General features: G+C 41.4%; 1 protein-coding gene across 8 annotated transcripts in view; it reads right to left on the bottom strand.

Annotated features, from left to right (window-relative positions):
- The window catches only part of LOC147057014 (receptor-type tyrosine-protein phosphatase delta-like), a 143612-nt gene that overhangs the window by 51548 nt on the left and 67226 nt on the right, over positions 1–24838 (bottom strand). For all 8 annotated transcript variants that reach the window (XM_085911165.1, XM_085911169.1, XM_085911172.1 and 5 more), the window contains one exon: positions 811–960. In XM_085911165.1, coding sequence (XP_085767291.1) covers positions 811–895 — 85 coding nt within the window. In that variant the 5' untranslated portion in view covers positions 896–960. The remainder of the gene's footprint in view (positions 1–810; positions 961–24838) is intronic.

Genomic DNA, 24838 nt, shown 5'->3' with positions numbered 1-24838 from the left:
TCGCTAATGTTACGAAAGAGGAACCTCACAGCTAATTTTCAACCTGACATTGTGACATTGTGTCTACCAAAGCGTCGCCTGGAGGCAATGCATGTTTTCAAGCGGTGCATCTCTTTATATGATTGCTTTCGTCTTGTAACACTTGTACTTTACACAATACTGGTGTACTCATTTCAGGGAATGGATTTGGAAATTTGGGTTTGGATTATTTTTAAAGAAAAGAAAATATGGATTATTGTCTACAAATTTTAAATAATTTTCTCTTAACACTCTCTCTGGAAACCTTAAGATAATGACACTTAATTTTAAAATGAAGTGTATGTAAAATTAGAGACAAGGAAGTTGGCAGATTAGCAAATTTGAGGATATATATTTTTTCTGCCCTGGAAGATGAATTACTCAAGTTTGCATGTAAACATCACATCCTAATATTTGAACATGGAAACATGCATGAAACTAATAATTAGATTGCCGAAGCAAAAAAAAAAAAAAAAAAAGCATGTTGGTCGTACATGAGCATATTTGCCATAGTCACGGATCTCTTCCAAACACACATTTGCAACGCAATCACACAAGCGGCGGCGAAATTATCTGATCTGCCATATGTGGTCTGACTATCCATGCCAAGTCATACCGGGGCTGGACAAAAACAGCTGGCCTCGCATCAAGCCAGCTTGCCAACACATACAGATAAACACACACTTGAATGGCGCAGATGCAATATCAGAAGAAAATGAAGGCCAGATTCATACATATGCATTTTTTGACATCCGTGAGCCAACATCGGGAGTGTGTCGTGAATGCACTCACAGTCAGCATCGGCGAGGAAAAGGAAACTGAGGAGGATCAGACCCGGACTGGCAGAGTGCATTGTGGGATATTTCGACACATGCATGCTGTATCCTCCGTGAGCTCACTGCCTCACTGTACAACAGGACGATGGAGACAAGTCCTCACAACCTGCGTGGGAGAAACACAAAGAAGAGAATGCACTCATTAGGATTGTTTCAGAAAGCTTCAATTTGGACGTATAAAAGGAGCACGTACGCACATTTACACACATATATACACACAGCCATTTTCGAATATGTGCGATTTCCCTCCAGGCCTCACACTCCAGTTATGCAGCTGCCTTCTTCCTTTGCGTACTTTCTCAGGACCTTACATCGCTCGAGGTGTGCGCATGCCTCTGTATGTGCATGTGCAAAATATCCACTGAACTTCAACCGACAAGCAACATTCTATTTCAAAACATCACTCACGCAGCTCGGAAAAATCTTCAATGTGTCCGTGCCGGGTTTGTTTGCTTCACAAGCTGTATAAGAATTTTGGTCAAAACAATGTGATTGATAAAAAGAAACAGGATGCAGAGCGGGAGGGGATGCACGATGGCAAGGAGACAAATCACGTTCTTTATTTTCTTTATTACTTCTTCAAGCTCGAAACAAGACCTGCTTTTATTTTTTTAATCATCCTTTTCATCGGCCATCCTTATTCCATGTTGCCATGACCATGTTTTTTTTTTTTTCTTGTATCACATATTTAAACGTCTCTATGCCATCCTCTCTATCTCATCATCCTTCAATCAGTCAGTCTCTGTCTGTCTCCGTCCGTGATCAGCAGTCGCCCGCGACCGTCTGGCATCAGTCGAGACGGGCGACGTCTTGAGCGTCGCAAAAACTCACAGCTCAAATCGCATGACATGATCAGACATGACGGATGAGTGTTGCTCTCCAAAAGACGACAGCATTGACGTGAGAGCGCAGAAAAACCCCCCCAAATCTTGATTTATTCATGTTTATGCATTTTGCCCCTCAGTAATGTATGAGTTGCTACATTTGTATGCATGAGCCAGTTGTTGTTTGCACTGAACTGTAACAATAGTGTAAAAATATACTTTTGCAGGCAGCCATGTGTCGTCTATTGTCTCCCACCTGCATCTAACACACTCCGTACACACTCGAGTTTATGTGTCTCCAAAAGCAGCCATCATATTCAGCAGTCTAAATTCTACCTAGTCCTCTACAAGCTTTTTGATTAAAAAAACGAGAGACAGGGGAGAGATCAGAGCAGGAGCCTAAATCGCTCGACCCCCCCCTCCTGCAAGCCAAAGCAACAAACTACTAAACCCACACTGGATTTTCCATTAGGTTTGCTCTGAAACAATTGCTTTGGGACAAGCTCGATCCCTACCTACACAGATTGAGTCATCCTGGATTGGAGTACTACGACACTACGACAGCTGAATTATGATGGCGCATGGTCACAGACATGCATTTGTGTTTTGATTCTGAATAAGCACTGCACATAAAGAAAATAACAGAAAATAAAATAAATAAATGAGTCATGTAATAACAATACCACAATTAAGAAAAAGAGAGTTGATTTTCTTTTTTTTTCCAAAATCACTTTTCAAAAGTAAACTTTATCAAAGCAATTCCATGGAATAAACGCCAGGGTTGCTCGAAATACTCTTTGAATACTCGCTGTCATTTGTAGTATGTCTATTTTCTCTAATTACAGTCGCGATTATCTTCTTCAAAATGAAAGCAGACATTACAAAAGATCTTTGTGTTTGTGTGTGTGGCCACTAATCACGCCGGCTGATTTAATGTCACTGGAAAAGTCTGCATTATTTAGTATCTCACTTCACAGCGTGTCACGTTAATTAAAGAGCTTAAGATAACAGCGAGCGAGAGACAAATGGAAAGAAGGGAGAGAAACGGAGCAAAGACGACGGGAAATGGCAAACAGGCAACACAAAGAGCCAATGTGAGCTTGAAAGAAGATAGAAAAAGAAGAAAAGAGAGAATCAGACAGGTAGTCTGTGTGGTTGTTGTTGTTGTTCATTACTGAAGGCCCAAGCTTGCGGATCGCAGTCATGCTCAGACACTCACTGTCCCTATCGCTCAATTATATATATAGTCTGTCTGGAAATGTCAGATTTGTTTCCTGGGGAGTGTGGATGACAAGAATATCGCCGGGGGTCCGCAAAATATATATTTTTTCAACCCTTCCAAATTCTTCAGAAAATGCAGAAAAATATTTATTATATGTATTTGTAGAAGTTTCTTCTCATATACCGTTAAGATCCGAGATGATGTGCCTTCCATCGGTGATCGATCACAAACTAGTTTTATATGTGCCAAACAAGAGCATATTGGATTTAGATTTTCGTTTACTGGTACAAGATTACAATTCCGTAAGCGCAATTAAAAACGACTTTAAAAAAAACCCCAACTAAAAAAGCAGGATAAAGAAACAGAAAGCGTGGGCAGATGATTGGAAGTCGTTTGGGACGAGACTGAGAAAACGACGGCGCCGCGCAGCCGCATCGGATGCTGACAAAGATAGAGATGCAGACAAAAGGCTGATCCTGAAAAGCGTAGCTTAAGGCAAAGTGTGCGCCGTGGAAAAACAACACTCAGTCTCATAATTTGATTTGCTGTAGCAAAGCTGAGACAGCGAATGCAATTAGACACACTCATTAATTTGTGCGATTCGCCATGTTGGAACAGTGGCTGACTGGCAGAAATGTGTCTGGTGACAGTTTGGATATGTTGCATCACAGCAGGACATAATAGATAATAGATGAAAACCATTCTGGAATTTAAAAACAATGGACATTTTAAAATATCATCATTGGTTGCCGTGGTAACAGTGACTGTAACAGACTTATGGGATTTTGCAAGTAACTACTGGATCGACTTGGCTGAAACTTGTTATGCACAAACTATTGTTTGCAACTGCGAAGCTTAGCAAATTTTACGAGCACTTATAAACATGACGACGGATAGTACGGATGCCGACGCTTGGTGCATGCTGATTGCTGATAAACTGTCATCTCCCTTGACAACACACACACACGCACACACACACACTGAGATGGACTTGGAGCATCCCCTGAGCGAGTGAAGAGCCAAGCATTGATCTTTCGAGGCACACAAGCCAATGTCAAAGTCTGTGGGGATGTCAGCTGATTACATCACCTTGTGACAGCTTTTAATTGCCTCCATGCAGGGGTGACTTACTTTCTCTTTTCACCCACAGCAAGCAAACCACTGCATTGCTCTCTTGGCCTCAGGTGGGTTGAACTGTCAGGTATATATAGAATGTCTGGCTGCTTGGACAAACGGGCTCTTTCAAAAATAATGATGTCAAGAGCAGATAGTCTGACCAAGCTGGAAGGGAATAACTGAATTTTAAGGGTTGATCATATTTAACATCAAGTTACCAAATTGCTGATGTGATGCCAAGTTATTGTGTATATTAAAGAGTATCGAGATTCAAATGATTTTTGAAGGGCTTGTCAGGAAAGTGTTGTTTGTTTTGACTGCCATGGCATCAAACAACCAATGTATAATGTATGATAATGCATTCTCTCTCATCACAGCCACCAATGAATGAAAAAAAATAAAAAAAGCAGCAGCAGTGATTACATCCTGATTTTGCCGGCTTCACTTGACACCTGAAGTGCAGAAATCCACTTCAAAAGCTAGATGAAATAGAAATCAACCTTCAAATGTGAGATTTAGTTGGTTTGTAATGATGCTGTAGGACATCATCATCCATTGCCATGTCAACGTGGGCCCATAACAAGATATTATTCCAGATCAACCATGATATTGAACTCTGTATTTACATTCGTGCAGGTCATTTCAGCTCACTGTGACAAAACGTGTGTGCGTTGCTTTGGTGGTTAAATCAACAAGTGGAATTGATCTGTCAGTCATTATACGTCAATGGCATAGACATATAAACAAAGATACATCATAAGGAACTTCTAATTTTAGGACAGGTTGAGAAACTGGATCGTGCTCCCAATCATCTTTCATGGCACTATTTGTTCATTTCTTTTCTCTCCTTACAACATCAGGACTTTCCCTTTGACCAAAAGTTCACATGGTTTAATTAAATATAGCTTCAGCGTGTTGCAATTTCTCCTATTTTGAAAGAAGCGGTTTTCCCTGGGAGACGAAGGCCTTGAAAACTCACCGAAGTCATTTGAGCCTTGCTTTCAGCACAGTGGCGAAAACAAGAAATCAATAGGACAAAATGAGAGGAGAGGAAGGGAAAATGTGATTGATTGAAAGTGGGATTCAGGCTGTCTGCTATTACTCAACTTATCACTTCCTCTGCATCCTTCTTCCCCTCTTGTTGTTCTATTCAACCATTTCCAGTCTTACTCATTTCCTCCATCTCTAAAGGCACACACACAAACCATGAAATCACCGTCATTCTTTCGCGCCGCCGTCTCCCATTTGCATATTAGTGCTTGTCACTGGTGGCTTCCATAACAGATGGATAGCGTTGATTGGATTGTCCCTGATGATGTTCGCAGAAAGAAGGCATCCTTTGACTGGAGAAGAAGCGGCGCTAAATGATCCAATAAAAAAAACGCTGCCTTTAGACAATTGCAGATTGACAAAGTATCCCGAGCGTTGAGAACACATTGATCCATCTCTATTAGCAGCTGTGCGTTACATCAGGATTTAGCCGGCTGGTGCCGCCAATTGTCCCATTCTAATGATAAAGTGTCCCCGCTGTTGCGTCTCAAGAGCAACGCTCAAAGAAAGGAAAAAGTGCCCACTAAGCGGAATGGTGAAATTGGCTAATCGAAGGTTTAAGCCAGCTGTGACTAACAGGCCCACGCTGGGCCTCCGCTGGGCCATCTCTGGCGGAAGGGAAGGGAAAGAATTGGTGAGAAAGAGAGAGAGAGCGGGCGAGGGAGGAAGAGTAAAGTTGAGTGGATTAGCAGGAGGTGGGGAGACGACAACATGTAATTACCTATTTACCCAGCTTTCAGCGGAGACCTCTTTGAAGGCTAATTGAGCATTAGTGTGAGCCTTGAAAATGACAGAGCGAGGCATGGATGGAGGATGTGAGAGAGCGATGATGGACGAGCACCAGCGCAGGGGCAAAGAGGCCAAAAAAGACAAAATTGAGATGAAGGGTGTCGTGAGAGGGAATGACACAGACATAAGACAGCACAAGACAAAAAAAAAGGGAGGAGTTGAGGAAAAAAGTATTTGCTGATGTCAAACTTTGGAGCAGTTGGATGCTATTTAATGCAAATAGTCCAAAAGTGCAAAGGCAACAAAAAGCACTTTTTCAAGGACAAATAACAAAAGTTGTTATCACTTGAAAAGCTAAACGCTGTGCTACAGTGACTTTTTCCCAGACACTGCATGTCTTCTTTTTTAGTTTCAGCTATCTTGACAGTAGAGAACCCACACAGTCATTGGCAGATCTTTTGAATATCAGCAGTCTACTAGTGATAAGTCCTATTAAACTGATTATTATTTTTTATATCATTATTAATAAATTAATTATAATAATTGATATGATCATTATTATTATTAATTATTATTGTTAATAATAATAATGTGAGAATGATTTTAATCTGTGGCAATAAAATGAATAGTTATTATTTGAGAAAAGACAAGTTTAAAGTAGGCCTATTAAATTGATTATTATGGTTTGTGGTGGTGTTATCAACGTGTTGCCATTGTATTAAGAGAATAATGGTCACCCCAAGGCAGTGCTTTTCAATTATTTTCCATTATGCCCCCCCAGGAAGATGAAAATATTTCACCCCCAACTCTCAGTGACTATAAATAGTATCATTTGTCTACAAAATTGTACAGCTCTGCATAATATTGTATTCTAATTATAATTATGTTCCCTGGGGTCACACTTACACCCCCCCCCCCCCCCCACACACACACACTATTTGAGAAAGATTGCCCCAGGGAAAAACAAATGTAAGTGTACTGTTTGTGGAATGCAAAAAGTGGGTCTATTTATTGCAGGCGCAACACTGTAACATCAAACAGATCGTTGTGTGACGTATTATTTATATTCATGACCTAAGTTATTATACACAGCTCACTTATATGTCGGGATGGGCCACTACAGATAACAAGTATGGTGTCCGACTTATTTTTAATGTATCGAGGTCTCACGGATGCTGTCGATACCAGCTACCAAGACGAAAAAGTCCTCCTCAGTATTTAGTGCTATCCTGCGACAGTTTGATACATTGGTAAATCATCTGCGTCAGACGGAAACGTCTTCCCAATTTGTTGTTATTGTGTTAAGTGAAATTTTACATTTCAAAAGTACGAGAGGTATTTGGTATCAGTGTGTATTCAAAGAAAGATTACTCGCATTGGACTGAACATTTCTTGAAAGTATAGAATGAGAAAAACAAAAACTATTTGGATACAGTATCTACAGCAAAAACAAATCTATTTTGTGTGAACCTGCACGTGTGAGTATCGTCCACATGCATGTGTGCATCTCATCGTGGTCCGACACATTCCCAGTGGCCCACAGCTGCATACAACGGTGGCACGCTTTTCGTGCTGGGAGGAAAATGGCCCATCTGAGGCACTCACCTATGTAATGTCTTTTATTACATGGATGGATGGAGGGTCGGATGGAGCTACAGTATGGATGGATGAGCATGCTGTACGGCGACGGTGCCACAGCTCCGGCCCGACTCTTTGGGCCGGCGGCACGTCCGCAAAACGTACACACACAAACCTGCACACACACTTTTGCCATCAAGATGGCTAGCTGACCTCCACGAGCAGGTGGAATACAGCAGTAATAATTTACTGGCCTTGAGCGGATTCCGTGTCAAATAAAATATGGATTTGCTGGTGCCCAGAAGCAGGCTAACCCTTCAATAACTGAGCCTTTCATCCATACGCTGCTCTCTTTATATAGCATCGAGTCCATACCTTCCTAAAGAAACCGACCCAGTCGTTCCTTTCGAAAATGCCACGCATGACATCATCCATAGCACAATAACCGAAAGAGCCTCACAGGAAGACGATGTCAGATGTGATCCTCTATTTCCCTTCCTGAATTCCAAGGCACACCGCAAGTGTCAAAGTTGAATCCATGAAGACCGTCTGTGTCAGAAAACTGCGTTACGTTCGCTCCGTGCCCGCTTGAAAAAAAGGCGATTCATGTGGTGCGAGCCAAATGCAACGCAGCTTCTCTCTGATGCAAGCTCAGAATAACCAGAGGAATGTTTACACATCTGGATAAAAAACAAGACGCACTCCAAACACTCAGACGCAATGGATCTGACAGCTCCATTGAAAAAATAAAGTCAGCTAACCAGTACTATGTATTGGTAACACCCGCCCATCTCCATGAAGGTCACGGGAGAGGCAGTGGACAATTGAGTCCAAAAATACACTTCTTGATCAATCTTCTCCGATGACATGTTATAACGACTGAAAGAGAAGGATGAGGTTACATAACCTTTTTCCCCACCATTGATTTTGGCCAGCCGCACGCTGAGAGTACACAAGCAAGATTCCAAATAACATGAAGGGAATTGCAAAGAGGGAGATCCGCTGACAGATTTCAAAAGATTTCACACTCTCCCTTATCAAACCCGAAACAAGCATATCGCCCCGAGGAGAAGGTACAATTTTGTACAAATTTGAGTTTGATTTTTGACATTATTAATACAAACACGTTTTTGCCTTTAAGTCATGGCAATTGAACATTATTTGGCGATGTGTCTGCTGCGTATAATTCAGTGGCTTGATGATAAAGTTCTGCCTCCACAAGCGCTGGGTTTAAAATACATAGCTGCTCTCCCAATAATCATGGTGACACAAGTCCAATCCATCCAAGGATGGGGGGGGGGATCAGTGGCTCATTAGCATGATAAAGGACATTGAACTGATTAGAACAGGCCTGTAATTCTTGATGTTTGGGAAACTAAATCTGCTTTAAATTAACGTTGACTTTAAAAGATTGTGCGGTTGGTAAACAGCTTACAGAGGCAACTGTTGAGAAAGAACATGGAAAGTTGTTTGTATACGTTAACAAGTGTGGCTTTACAAATGTCAGTGTCGTAGTGCATTTAGGACTTTTTTTTTTTTTCCTGGTTTTGGTTGGACTCTTTGAACTGTGTGTGAAACTTTCCATAATACGAGCCTCTTGAGCGGAGCACAGGCTAAACATCACATTTTCCACTCGTGCTTGCTTTATATGGATATGGAGTGGCATAGCTTTTAAGGACAGCGGGATAGAAAGGAAGAGTGAGTGAGAACCCACATCCCTTCTAGCTCAATAATTAAGACTATGGACAATAAATACGTAATGGGGTCTTTTTCCAAAGAGCGCCTGTCTTTTCTTCTTGGAGATGAGGCCGTGGGGAGACCACCTCGGGAAGAGCGACTAAGTACACTGGCTATTAAAAATGAATGCAAGGAACACCGGCTTTGACCGGTCCCGTAGAAAAACAGCCCAGAATGTTGTGATAGGAGTTGCCGTGGTTACACGGCTCCCAAGTGGTCCTTGGTTGTCAGGGGCAATCAAATCAGACATCGGAGCGTGAGCGCCGGAACCTCCGCCCTTCCTCAAACTTGCCGCTGCTAGGGGGCACCAATGATGTCATGAAGGAATAAGTTTGATGGAACTGCACATTGTGTGTTGATATGTTGACATTTTCAATCTTGCGGAACCCCCCCCACAACTGCCCCCCCTCCTCGTTAAAAAACAAGCATTATGTAATTGTCCCAGCTCAATTCTTTCCTGAGTAACTTTTTGACTGTGAGGGATTGCTTTCAGCGCAAAATTTTAGTCACATTAAGGTTAACCCTTATCATCATCAAGTGTGTGCCTGCAATCTGCAAGATGAAGGAAAGTCCCCCATTAGAGCACAAGTGGTGCATCCAGTAATAGGCCATATATGCATCTGTGCCTTTCATTGAGCATAAATACTGTGCTGTGCTGTGCATGAGTTTGATCTGTGGTCCTCAGAGGAGAACAATCCTGCATGACTCCATATTTTATAATGCCTTTTGACAGCAATGCAGAACCTATCTTACAGTAGACAAGTCCACGGGCCGTGAAGAGAATACCGAAGAGGTTGGGTGCGCCTGTGTGTGTATGGCGGGGATCTCACTCACACACACTAATATGCGGTATGAGGTACGCAGAAACCCTTTTCACTGCTCATATAGCGCATGTATCTGATATGAAAAAATATATATAAACCCAAGGAAGCACAAGGATGACGGATGAGGACAAATGGCCGTCTATCAAAGCGAGCTCTCGTTTTTATCTGTCATTGTCAGTAATGACGTCATCGATCATCGTGCTGTGGGGATTTAGAGAGCTAGGGGTCAGGGAAAATAGGCTGAATGAAAATATTGCAAAGGTAGCCTTCATACGCCCAGCAGCTTGTAAAAACATGAGTGTATCGTTTCAGGGTTAGGCTAACAAGAACAGGTTTATAGAGCGATGCCGCGTGCTATCACGTTGACGCGCTCCTCATGCTCGGAGACAGATGGAAATGGAAGCTGTATCTTAGCTTGGTAAGTTTTAGGTTTAGGAAATACATACAGTAAAGGCAATAGCTGCAAATTTCAAAGCCTCTTAGAGCATGACCATCTATAATTTGGATCTATTACATGCACAAGATTAGTAGACCGCCAAAGAGAAACAGCTAAATATGGCACAGATAAATTACATATACTGTAAAAAAAAAAAAAAAAAAGAGATCATACGTCACCATTGCATCAACTAGATCAGGCTCAGGATTAGCAAAACACATGCCCACTTGTTCACTGAAAAACGTGGTAAGGGATATTCGAGATGCAACTTTGATTCATTATTCTTTAGCAGATTTGGATGAGGAAATAATATCCCACTATATGTAGGCCAAATATTTCATCTTCTGGTGTTATGTGATTATAATATAATAATGATTTTTTTTTTCCAGAACATAAAACAGTGTTATGGAATCACAGATTTTCTTTTATATCCTCGTAAGATTGTCAGTGTCAACCATTAAAGAAATTTAAGGCGTTCCTTGGTAATTTGCGAGCAGGAAATCCTTTAAAGTAATGTTTCATCTTTCAATGGAAGAAGGTTGTTTGAAGAACAGAGCAGAGGAACAGTGATTTTCTTTTGAAAGCAATGATGTTGGATGTCAGCCTTCACAGCTATGCCCACTCAAAATAAGAGTCAAAGTACGGATGGAAAACTTACCAGCTGTGTGAATAAAATGATATAGACTAAATTTTGACTATTGTTTTCACAAGACATTTGGCAATGTACAAAGGGCTAGCTTCTATAAATTTTTTCTTTCGATTTTTTGTATCGCTGTCAGTGTGTCCGTGTGTGTGTGTGTGTGTGTGTGTGTGGGGGGGGGGGGGGGGGGGGAGATAATATGTGTGTAATTATGCCAGACTGAAATCTAACCTTTTAATCTTATTCACCCGCTGTCAGGGTACCTCCAGCGAAATTTGTGAATCAAATTTGTATTCAATTCGCCAGAAGAAAAGAAAGACTGTGTGACAAACTTTTGCACATATATCATAATGGTAGCTAATGATGCGATCTGTCACTTCTTCAACAGCTGATAGGCCAATACATCATAGCAAAAAAAATAAAATAATCTATCACATGACGGCACCAGGTTAAAGCGTGAAGATGAATCGTGGCAAGAAGGCCGACTCGTCCTTGTCGGACTTACAAAAGGGGAAAGAGGAGTGAGGTTTTTCTAAATTTCCCCAAAACGCTTTGTCAGTGAGGAAACAAGTAGCCGGGGAAACACCCATTGATGACAGACGCGTGTGCACATGAAACCGTATACACGAGAGCTTGGCGTATGCTTCATCATCCCGCTGATTGCTCACTAGGGAACGAATTTCGCTGATAGGGAAAAGAAAAACAGCATATGTGTCTGCGCTCTCTCTCATCCTGCATTGTGGAATCCAAAGCATTTGACCCCAATCTGTGTCTCTGCATTATTTATACTTCAATGCTCGCGTTCCTATTGTTTGTTTTTCATAGCTCGTCCTGGGTGGGAAAACAAAAGGCTTTTATGGAAATATTAAACATGCAGGGCTGATGTAAATGATAAAGAATGCAAGAATTATTTCAGACAAAGTGCTTCATTCTCCTCTCTGTGTCTATTTAAATAAACTTGAAATATTTGTGGAATAAGGAATACAATATCCTGGAAGCTTCTGACCATTTTCCACCAAGCTATTCACAGTGATCGCTTGCAGAATCAAAAATGGTTAAATGATCACTTTTCATGTTTGGGTTTTTTCCCCTCACAGAATACAGGGAAGTACCAAGTTCTAATGCAATATGCCTCAACATCAACTTTAAGAGAGACAATATATGCAAGAAGAACCAGAATAAGAGTGACCGGCACACTAGTTCACCGACTTTTGCCAACCCATATCGAGCTCTCATTTAACGGCAAGCTGCTCGCCACTAACGCTGGCAACAGGTTGGTGCAATTCATAGAGAATCATTTTTTTTGTGTTCTTAATTTGCGATTCAACTTGATTTCAGGAGGACTTAAATTGTGTTGATGCTGGTGGCAACCATTTGTGACGGCAATAAAATTTCAAATGGGCTCTGATTAACCTCCAGTTGGGAAGACAAGTAGGCCGTAAAGCAACTATATTCTTCCAGAAACAACTTCATAATAAAAACATTCCATGTTAGTGGCCATGTATTAGTATTAGTCCATGTATTATTTGGAAAGATTTTATTTTGAAGCTGGCTTTTTCGTGTCATGCATAGGATGGACAATTATTCCTGTGGCTGGCTTGACTTGGCTTCCTAATGGTGCACACAAAATAAATGAAGCAGAAAAAACATTCCTCCAAGATTTATTTTCCAAACGAGCTACTCAAATTACGCGAGGACTCCTTTCACCCCTAAATTTGATCCGTTTATTTTGATACGTTCAAACCTCTTCACAAAAGAATTTCCGACAGGAAAGAAAGCTATTTTTTCCACAGTATCCAACAGTACAGCTTGAAGAGTATCGGTATGTTATTTACAAGCTATAAAAGTTTTAGTGTGACTTTTAGTCTTTCATAAAAACAAGTTGTGTTCCTACAAGGATTTAAAGAAGAGAGCAGTCACTAAACCACACACACACACACAGACATGCACGCATGAATACTCCATCCCAGAGACCTGCTGGAGCAAATCAATGGCAGCCACAATGAGCGCCACCATTTTGCTGGCTGCCACCCAGACCCGAGGCTAAAGAGCATACGAACACCACCGAGGCACTCGCAGCACACAACAACACAAAACAACACAACAGCAAACGTATCAGCACACTCCAGAACGTGCACACCAATTCGTTGAGCGAAAACCTGTGTGGTGGCTTGTGCGGACATGAGCGAGCTTATCGCAAACTGCCATGCTGTGCCTATGCGTGCGAGAGTGATGGAGTGCGCGCGTGCGGATGCCAATGCAGCGGTTGACGGTTTGAAATATGCGGCTTTGCAATTCTCATTCGGGTGATTGTTCTCTTTCATGTAGTCGAGCAGGCAGCATACGTTAAGCTTGCCGGCAAATAAATCCCCACACACACACACACGGACACACACACAAATTGCACAAACAAATTATCCTACATCGTGTCTCTTGTTGTCACACAGACACATGCATATGCTGCTGGCATGGCAGACTGGTTTCTAATCAGTGAATCATCATATCAGCCAAGAAATGTCAGATTAGGTTATAATCCTGCATTTTAGTGCCCTTAACTTGGCGTTGACATCACCTTATTATGTCTGTCCAAAAAAACTGACGCACGACAGTTGCCAAAGTTGTTGCTCGTGCGCACACAGACACACAAGCATCACTAAGAGCGAGCAGTCCATCGTGAACCTGAATGGAGACTGTGCAGCAACAACTGAAGACCAATTATATTTATATAATGAAGTTATTTGATGATGAGAAACAGCCTAATAAACTCCCTTGGTGCTCTTAAACGTCTCATATGAAAGCAATATTTTAATTGAGCTTTTACCATTTTCAGGGAAACACCAAAGGAACAGATGTAGAGGCATTTGTTTTGTGCCTTTTTCTTTTTTTGGGGGAGAATCGGCACTGTTCTGTACTCAGTTGTATATTTCCTACTCACGTATGCTGTCAAGTCATTCCTGGTTTACACCAATGACAAGATACAAACGTTACCTTTGAGAAGCTATCAAATCCTCCACAGTGTATTGACGTCCAAACTGAGATGGAGTCTGTAACTCTAGGAGACAACCTTGTTATTTTCAATAATCTATTAAAGGAGCTCCTTGTGGGACGCACGGGGGAGGCCGGCAGTTTGTTAGGTGTCTCGTCGTTTTCGTGGAGACATTCAGAGGATGCGGACGGAAAAGCGATGCCAATCCCTTGATCGTGGAGAGGTGTGTGTGTGTGTGTGTGTGTGTGTGTGTGTGTGTGTGTGAGGTGTATTAAATGACGGTTCAAATTTAATATCAGGAGACCTGCTGAGGCACTTCCTGTGTCTGAGGGCTCTCCGCGAATGGAGCGGTTGCTGAGTCGAGGGGTTTGGGATACATTAGGGCAGTGTGCAAAAAACGGAGGACAGCACAGATATGGTATCATAATTCAATAGGTGTCTGGTTTTCATCTTCATTTCCTGCAATTTCACAGTGCCCCACTGACATTTAGCATAATAGTCAAATATTAAGGCGCTACTCCGAAAAACAAACAAACACTGACACTAACTAAAAGACCACCCCCATATAAAGAGTGTTTTGTAATGACTGTGACTATAAGGTCACACAAGCAATAACTGTAAGCTTTATTTATGTAAAGAATTTCATACATAAGGTCACTCAACGTGCAGCGCAAAATTTAAACGGTAACATTTCAAAGCATTTAGAAACAAAAGAGATGAAGATAGAGGTAAGTGTGGGAAGAGAGCAAAGTTTTTTAACTTTTTTAAAAGCATTTAAATTGTACTGAGATATAAACATGACGTTGTGGGTAATGTTAATTTAATGTGAGCATTATGGCAACGTTTTACAGCAGGCGCTATGATAGACCGCTTAATCCAGTATGGAAAATGATTGAATGTAAATCGCTAACACAATTCCTAATGGAACTTTCTTCACTTTATTAACAAATGACTTAATGAGAAGATGAGTTCCGTTGCAGATGCTTGTGTTGTAATTCTCCACAAATTTCACAAGATCTCGAAAAGCTTGCTGGACGTGTAAACATAGCCAGTGAAATTTCCAACAACTCATTTTGCTATTACACACATTTAATAAGGCATCATCTACACTAAACACACAAAGATCTTGCAGGGCATTTCAGGTCAGGTTCCAATTCAAGCGTTGTCTCTTGTGAGGTCAGTGCACGTCTAGCAATTTGAAATGTTTGGTGCTTGTAAAGAGATTATTCATCCACATGGGGCCTCACACACGCACACACTAGCATTCCCAAACCACATGGCACAGCAATACTTAGAATTCTGTAAACCTTTAAAGCTCATCTCAGCTCTGTCTTTACCATGATTGTTACACAGAGAAAGCCCTCGCACAATCCCGACTCATGGTGAATGATGAGGGAAATGGCAGACACACACACACGCACACAGGGGCACAGACAGACACACACATTTAATCCCAGGTGCCTTAGGGACTCTGAGGGGTATGAAGGGGCAGCACATAATTCCTGAACATGAACAAGAGGAAATGGGATTTGCGCCGCCAAACTCTCAGTCCCCCCAAAGAGAGGGCAAAGGCAAGCAAATGACAACAGGATGAAAGATAAAGAGCAGGACAAAAGAAATATAGGACCTCATCAGTCTTATCGTGATTTCATGAGTGGAAAAACAAATTAAATAAACAATCAAAGTCAATAATTAAAAAATTTCCAACCCGAGCTGCTAATCCTACCCATGCAGATTAATTAGACGTGGAGGAGGAGGAGATTCGGCGGCAGCCATTTTGAGGCCTTCGGCTGCCGCTTGGATGTGAATGGGGAGTTTGTGCAGGAGGCGGCAAGGGCTGAATCTTTGCCACTGCAGAGGTAAAGACTCCCGCTGAGGACACGGAGCAAACAGTCGCCGCTTGTATAATGGACTGGAAAATTCCTGGCTGTAGCCTGAAGTAGCCATCCATGAAACGTCCATAAAAATGTCAGTTCTGCTTTTCCATCGCTGATTGATACAAGACAACAGTCTTTCATATCCATCCGTCTTCAATAGCGCCAGGATGAGCTGTGGCCGATGGATAGATGGATGGATGGATGGATGGATGGATGAGAGATTGAGAGATCGAGAGATAGATAGGATCAAGACTATCTGTCAGATCATCAGATCATCGTCAATGCATAATGGCTCGTCCTACCACTACCCGAAGTTACGGGAAAGTCAAAAATCAAATCAAAATTGTTACTTCCTAAAGTGGAGGTAAAACGAAGCAAAGTTGGACTCAGTTTTAAAGAGGTTATTTTGAGATACAGCCTTAAGGAGGATTTGGCAGGCAAGTAGGCTGCACGTTGCCAAAATCCAGCTGTGCTGCTCCTTGATAGGAAGTCGAGCGGCTCGGAGCACAGGAGGTGCAGCAGTGATATTATCGATTTACCAGACAGCCAGAAGGGAAAGGAAGGCGGCTTTCGACGCCTCTTAGCCTCCCCTCCATTTGTCCGTCAAGTCACTCCTACTTTCGCCTTTTTTGTCCTTTTTAGTACAAGGACATTTTGACAGGGAGTGGACATCTTTTTAAGGAGATTTATTTTTTTGTTGATATAGTGAGGAGTGAGCAAAAAAACTTTCAAAGGTGCCAACTCTGGTCCAAAGCAGGGGCTTGGGGCAAAGAATAGCAATTAATTAATGGCTAACTGATGATTAAATTAATAAAATCTTTGATTATCGATGAATCGGTTTTAACGTTTTTTAATTTGAATTGTCAACCTCTCAATAATATATATTCTCATATTTCTGTAGTCCTCCAAGAAAGCACAAAGTAATTTTGCAAAATAAGACATTTACAAATCAGCTTTTACTTTGGAAATCCATCAATATTTTTGCCTAGTTTCTGACATGTTACGGACGAGACCAGTAACTCATAGTCAATCAGAATCAATTTTTTTGTGAATTTTCTGTACTGTCATATTGAAATAATGTTCTGTTTTTGAATAAGTGGATAAGTGGATTCATCGATTAATCTGTGAAATAATCAGCATATAATCCAAAATAACTATTAGTTGCAGCATTAAAACAAAAATACGGATTTTTGATATTAAAATAATAAAGTCGTAATGGTTAACTGTTCTGTTTTTTAATGTTGCTGCAGCAAGCAAAATATTTTTTGGTAACGCAGCTGTGTTTTACTGTCGCTAAGTGTTCCATAGGAAAGCCGTGCTGCCCTCACATTTCCATATTTATTATTATTATTACATGTGCTCCATGTGCCTGCTCTGGATCGCTGGCTGTTTCCCAGAATAAGAATGGAAACGATACGAAGATCAGACAGAAATTATGGAAGGAGAGATTCAGCGTTAGGTTTTTTTTTTTCTTTACTGGGGGATTCTTTCTCAATCAGAGCAAACCAGGCACAGCCACAACAATTCCATTTTCCAACCCTACCGCTTAAACTCACTCTTGCACACATAATCTGAGCCAAACACGTGGTGCTTTTCTGCAAGGATTAACAGTTTCCCACCTCGGCCTGCCTTTTGAGTCCTCTTAAACGTTTGTCCTCGTCCTTAATTATTATCACTACGCTGTCTCTTCCTTATCCATGCTGCACCGCTGCAGCCTCAATCCCTCCGGCACGCATCATGGTTTTACATAGCAAACTGGTGCCAGACCACAAAGTCTTATTTTTCCTCCGCTATGTCTTCTTTTTCTTCTCCTCCTCACCCATCCTTGCCACTGTACGCTTTAATCTGTTTGCTGGGAGGGGGGGGGGGTGTAGTCACAGCCGCCGGACTTTCCCTTCAACTCTCGTTGCTTTTTGACAACACTCAGCGGACACCTTATTAGGTACAACTGCTCAATATACCTACATACCTGTAATGATTGTTTAGATTCACAATGGAGAAACTACTCAAAATATCTCTAAGTATGAGCTTTTTGAATTTACTTTCAACATTGCATGAAATCCAACTAAATGTCTTGTGAGGACAGGCTCTGATGCTGAACTTTATTAATGTAATCTTTAATCATTGTTCGCCCCTCAGGGCACAGAGAATATGACGTCTGTAAAATTGCTGACACAGAGTGCTTTCGCCTATAGATCCACAGATAAGACTGTCATGCAGCATTGACTGCAATGTTTGAGGAGACAGAATATTTAATGCTGTTCACTTGACTTGGCGGTCATCCATGTCTTTGTGATTTAATCCTCTTATTTTGGCCTTTGGCACGAGGCAGTTCCAAAATGTACTTGTCATTTTTATTGTTCTTTCACCTCTTGTATTTTGCTAAGGTCCAGTGGACCTTTTGGTTTTGCACAATTTAGGATGTTTTTAAATATCAGTGATGAAACTGAAAGTAACTGGTTGGAGATATTCTGTTTTGCTTCCTGACTATGGTCACAGTGCCCTGGATGGAATGTACATGTTTCCCCAAAAGATGATTTGACAAATTTATTGATACATGGAGGTACTTTATGATTCAAGGATGTAAGATGATTAATAACGTACCCAACAATATTCAAATGGAACGATTGGGCTAATCACATAAAAAGCGATCTTCCATTTCAAATCGTTTTTTTGTTTCAGTTCTCAATTAATTAAATTAATGCATTAAAAACAATTAATCAAGTATCAATCGATTAATTTGAAAATGGATTAATTGGCAATTAATAATTGTGCATCTAATTTTAATGAACTAAATATTAGAGTGCCTTAGAGTCAACATTCCAAATCTTTGCAAAGCCTAATTAAGTCCCACACTTGTTCAAAGTTGTCATATCCGTTCTTGGCTGGCGTCTTTGTTGTTTTCAGTCAGCAGCTTGTTGGCCCGCCTGTGTGTTCCCTGGTTTGGACTGCGTTGGTCTGGTTTGTGAGAACCAAAGTAACCGTCACTATAATTACCAGGCCGACTCATAACACGCGTGACCTCAATGTCACCTCCCCTAACCTGACCCAGCCCTCGGTGTAATGACACAACACTTACGACACATATATTCCAACATGTGCCAGCCATGCATCCCTGCTGCACGCAAATATGTAGAAATGTGCTGACACACACACACACACACACACACACACACACACACACACACACACACACACACACACACACACACACACACACACACACACACGCACACACGCACACACACACACACAGCTGGCTGGGCAGACACTGGCATCCATCACATCTTGTGAAACTTAATCTCTCTGAAAGGAAGAACAGCTGCACTGGCACGCAAGTGTGTGCGCAAGTGGGGCAGTAGCCCAGCGAAAGATCTGCTGGGGTAAAGCAAGGACTTGTCACCGACCGGCATATGACAAAGCACCTTTTGACCCGGGAGTCGCTGGCAGGCCTCATAAAACAGGTTGTAGTCCCCTTGCTTAAAGAGCCATGTCCATCTAAGGCAGAGTAACACTTTTACAAGCTATCACACCGGCTCCTCAAACCTAAGCGCACTTGAAATCACAATTTATTGTGTATGCATTAGGAAGACACCTGTGCTGTTCAAGAAAAATTCTGGACTTTCACCCCAAGTGTCCTTCCTCGGTTATGAAGTAAAATTGACTTCTAAACTGTGGTAAACGAAAAGAAATAGAGACCAACATTGTCAGATTGTTGTCCGAAGAACTCATTCAGCGCTTGTGCTCTTGAAAGTGACCTGGCGGGTCCCAAACTATTTGACCTGAAGACCCATCCCAAAATAAATGTTTCCTCCATAAAAGCGTCATATATGAACATTGAGCTACATTTAGACATAGAAAAGATGGGAATGAATTAAACCAAAGAGTTAGAAGAAATAATTATGTGCTTTATGATAATAATAAGAATCACTATATGACTTGAGGAGACCAATAGAAATTGTTTATCTAAGACTGTTTATGAACCCATGGTTAATTCAGGGTTGCCATGGAAATGCCAAATATGTTATGTGCATAAATGTATGTCTTTTTATATTACAAGGCCATAAAAGCATTTAGTCATGAACTCATTTGCATAAACACCAGACTAACACATTCATCACTCTCTTTCTGCTGTATATACATACAACCAGTACAAAGCGAATACACCTGCATATATGCACTGTGTTATATACGCTCTTACTCACATCTGCCTCACATACTTGAGCCTAATTGCTGCAAAAGTACTTGCATGACTGATTGCCAGCGAGCGAGGGCTGTAACGCTGCCATAATGTTGGTGCGAGACTGCTGACGACTGTTGAACACACACACAAACACACACACACGCACACACACATGCACACACACACACCACAAGAGCACATTACAGCCACTCCGTTATGGTGTTGTCAGGAGAAGCCAAGTAATGTAAATAATACTAATGGAAATGCCAAACTACACCTGAACGGTGAGATGAGATCATGAAATCAGATAACGTGTACATGATGTGCCTCATCAATTGTAATCATGGTGTTCTAATTTGATTGGAAAGAGGTTGGTGGAGGGAAAATATTCCCCGGTAATCCGGTGCGTCCTTCCGAGCCTAAATTGTTCACGTAATTTTGCACACATTTATTTGTGTTCTCATTAAATTCTCATACAGTCTATAGGTGAAGGCTCTCGGAAATGCCCCCTGCGCAGCTTCGGAGTGGGAGTACCAGGAACCAGACGGGCGGCAAGTCGGTCATCATAAGCATTAGACTGTAAAAGCCCAATTTTAGAGTTGCCCTGTGCTGACAGGACAGTGAATTGGACATGAGTGCAAAATAAAATGCTCCTACACTACAATTGACTATGTGCTACTGTCGATGTCAAGATCTCGAAACGAAAGCCCACATGATTGAACGCCAATCCCTATGGGAAAAATATACTGATCAGCACATCAATCATAGAGCAACCTGAAGAAGAAGGCTGAGGTGTCAGTCATCAGAGGTCTGCGACGCACCACCGATTGGATGCGCGCCGTTGCCTTCAGACAGTAATCGGCAGAAGTTGATGCAAAACAATTTTAGGCTCAAATGCCGACTCACCATATCAGCATCCTGCCCGTGTCGATGGATAAGTCTGCTCACGTTACTGAAGCTGTCCGTCCGTTGCCTGCCTCGTGTTAACATCCACCGTGGCTGCAGCCGCTCTGCCCAAACGATCCACTCCGCGCGTCTTTTCCCTCCCTCCCATCCTCTCTGCCTCTCTCTCCTCCCACCCCCTCACACTCTCTCTCTTGCTCTCTCGGTCTCGCGTTCAATCATGCTCTCTCTCGCTCCAATAATTTCCTGCCCAGCGTGAACAGGACTCAGGAAAGGCAGATGCCGTATTGACGGTTTGGTGGATGGAAGTTAGAACACGTAGATGTCGTGCACAATCCGCTTTGAGGGGGAGAATATTCTACAGTAACTCCCTGCCAGCTTTCCTTCATTACTGGATAAAAAAAAATGTCTAGTGCAATTGCAAAATCCAGACTTGTCGTAATTTAGTCTCTCAACATAGAGGGTCCGATGAAACCACTTAACTTGTATATTATGTATGACCCTCCATCCCTGTCCCCAAAGCTTTTATTCATCCACATAGCTTTCTAATTAAACCTAGGTGGGTAAATCATTTTAATGTGGTGTTTTGACCCCCAGATACCAAGGGATGCACAATATATGGCACCAATTATCTTGTTTGTAACGTTTAAGTTTTACAATATTTAACTAGGTCATACTTGGGATAAACAATTGGTCTTTTCAAGTTATCTTTTTTTAATAGACTGTGAGGATCTCCTTTTCTCAGAATGTTCTGAACTCCTGTTTTCATGCTAGTGATGTATTGAGAGATTGTTGAAACCCGCGTGGATGGGTGTAATGGAATGTCCCATAGTTGAAGTTGAGTCGGTCTTCTTTTGACAGCAAAAAGAAAATCTAGATCAACTCAACAGTGCCTCTGCTGGTTGTGGCCATTAGTGCACTCTGTTTTCACTCAACTGCTTGAAGACAGGATTACTTAACAATAAGTTATATATGTAATCAACACATTTTTAATGATCAATGAATCAATTTCTGTGAATGAGTGGCAAGAGTGGGTGGCTGTCCTTTCTGTTGTATGGACCACTTCAACGTTTCAGGTCAAATCAGCCATCCATCAATAATTATTTTGTGTTGTTTTTGTCAAATAACAGACTCCTAAATTATTTGGTTTTGGGGCTGATCTTGGGATAATTGCTTTTGTCAGCCTGTATTACATATTTTTCTTCATAGTATTCTCGAGGGTTTAAACAATCAGAAAGGCAGTCGAGAAAATTGCTTATTAATGCTTTTTGCTTAATGACAAGTGATTATCCTCATTTGTGTTCATATGCTCAAGCGTACTGAGATTCTCTGACTCATTTTTGGGTCTGTTTCACAACAACTGTCCTTTTTTGCTCTTCCTAGTATTCTTCTTCTCTTCTTGTTGGGCATTACACAAGCTATTGTGTGACTAAAAATACAAACAACTTGACCAAGCAATTCAACCAAAATATTTTCATTTTATGGTTGTATTGCAAAAACACAAACGTTAAATTCATCCCCATCAGATCCTCTTTGCTGCTTGAAGCATTTTAAAGAGAAGTTCTAATTTGATGTCATGACTTGGCTTTGTGTATCAGTGTTGATTACTCAAACAAAAAACGCATGTTGGGGAAGGAAAAAAAAATAAATCAATCCTCTGTGTGTACAGTACTGTCTTCGTCTCTATGCCAAAGAGCTCACTTCAAAGACGTGTTATCCCATCAATGCGGTTTTGTAGGAATTTTTTTTTTTATCAAATGAATAATACAGGGAATGACTGCAACTAATTTTCAGGGCATTGAGGCTAACTAACAACAGTTGGGGTAAGCAAAATTTAAACCACAAACTTCTGCAGACACCACGTTTGTGAGCGTCTTAACAGGACTGTTTGCACAAGGGATAAAAGGAAGCCGGAATCTTAAACAAAACAATGTTGGTGCACAAGACGACATCCAAAGAGACGCGCATGCATGCACGCACACACTCACTAATCTGGGTGTGCTGACCTTGAACACCAAATATAATCAGTGGTGCAGCAGATTCCCATTAGGGCAATGTAAATGAGATGGAGGAGTATAAACGCGCTTTTGTTGCAGAAACTCTTCAGCTCAGTGGTTACAAGATAACGCAACCTCAGGCTGGACCGCACACATGCACAATCACATTCACGCACTCACGGTCAGGCTTGAAAGGCCTCACATGCTGAAGGGAAAAAAAAAAAAAAAGAAGACCGTATACACACGTCAAGTGGGGGTGTTATCGGTATATTTTGAATAGAAGCAATCAGGAACAATGGAAAATTACACTAATATCGGTCGGGACAAAAAGAAGAAATACAGCGTTGTACACGTGAATACGTTTCTGCAAATAGGAGCCAGGGTTGTTTACAAATTTACAGAATTGCAAATGGGGGAGGCCTTTTTGTATTGAAACTCACTTTTTTTTAAGTCTTGACACATTTCTCCACTCTCTGGGACTGTTTATGTGCTGTTTTGGTTCGCTGCGGGGTGAGCAAAAGAGTTCAAGGGCTCATCCTTTTAATGTCTCTGTGTGAATTATAAATATAAACTTTAATACTTAATCACTTACTAAATATTTTTACTTCCTGATGCATCAGAAACTGGAGGCATATGTTAGAGGGAGGCATATGCCGTCCTTACATTATTTTTAGGAATATTGTGATATTTTGATTGCTCGATTAGAAATATTTGGGTCTCTGGTGTGCCTGGCTATCTTAAAACCAGTTGTCCAAATTGACAATGCACATTTCAAAAGAAACATGACTGCTGTCAGAAAATACAATTATGGTTACTTAGAGTTATTAGTTTAGAGAGCATCAAAGAATGTATTGCTTATCCTATATATTGATGATCACATAATCACCGTCACTCCATCAATATCATGTCGAGCGTTATCAACATTCCTATTCCCCTCCGCTTCACAAATTTTCCAAATTCAAAACGGCTATTTTCACTTCTTACTGTAAATGCCACAGCACACAGTGGGCTTCTTAGTGTACACAAACAGCTGTGCACAGTTTCAATCACACACTCGCGCGCACATAGCCGCACTCAAAAGATAATAACTCAGCACATTAGAGATAAGGGTCTTGCTATCAAGATAACTTCAGTTGGTGAAATAACACGCCGAGCTATATTTGATGGGCCTTCTTGTCGGAGCCCCCGCAATGCACCGCAGGCACTGCCGTGTTGATGGTATAGACTGCCGCTAAATACTCGCTGTGCCTTTTCATCAGACATTGCGTCAGTCAATTCACACCCCTGACTGTGTAAACACAAATCGACGCTTTCTAGAGCCTCTCCATCACATAATCAAGGAGACTTACTGATGAATATTTAGGGGTTTGGAATTCCGAGGTTTTGCACGTACTGTGGCTGTTTGTAACGCACGGAACCTCCGAGACATAAATAAATCAGCACACCACACCATACCATCAACCGATTAATTTATCACTTCTCAACGGTTGGAGTCATTTTTCTGGCATTTCGAGTCAGAGTGATAAAAATTGAAGGAGCATTTGTTTGTCTCTCACAGTGTAAAAACAACCGTAATTGTCATATTCACACGTCCAGATGTATTTTTGCAGCAGCACAAATATCAAAACCTGGAATTTTAATCAGCACAAACAACAAGGCCACTTTAACAATGAACAAGAGGATTAACAAAATGTTTATAAAAGAAGGGGAAGCTTGTTGTGTCACCTTGAAAGTTCAGATTGTGACTTATGAGCTGGGTGTAGAGCGGAATGGCCATTAAAGCCATGACATTTGAATTAATGTCAGTATCATAGCTGCAGCCACAGCGCCTGCCTTTTTGCACAGTGCCACAACTCGCCTCGACCGTTGACGGTTAATGAGT

The sequence above is a fragment of the Syngnathus leptorhynchus genome, chromosome 5 (genome assembly GCF_054491065.1).
Source record: "Syngnathus leptorhynchus isolate UIUO chromosome 5, UIUO_Slep, whole genome shotgun sequence".
NCBI lineage: Eukaryota > Metazoa > Chordata > Actinopteri > Syngnathiformes > Syngnathidae > Syngnathus > Syngnathus leptorhynchus.
This window is presented reverse-complemented; position numbering and strand designations above follow the sequence as displayed.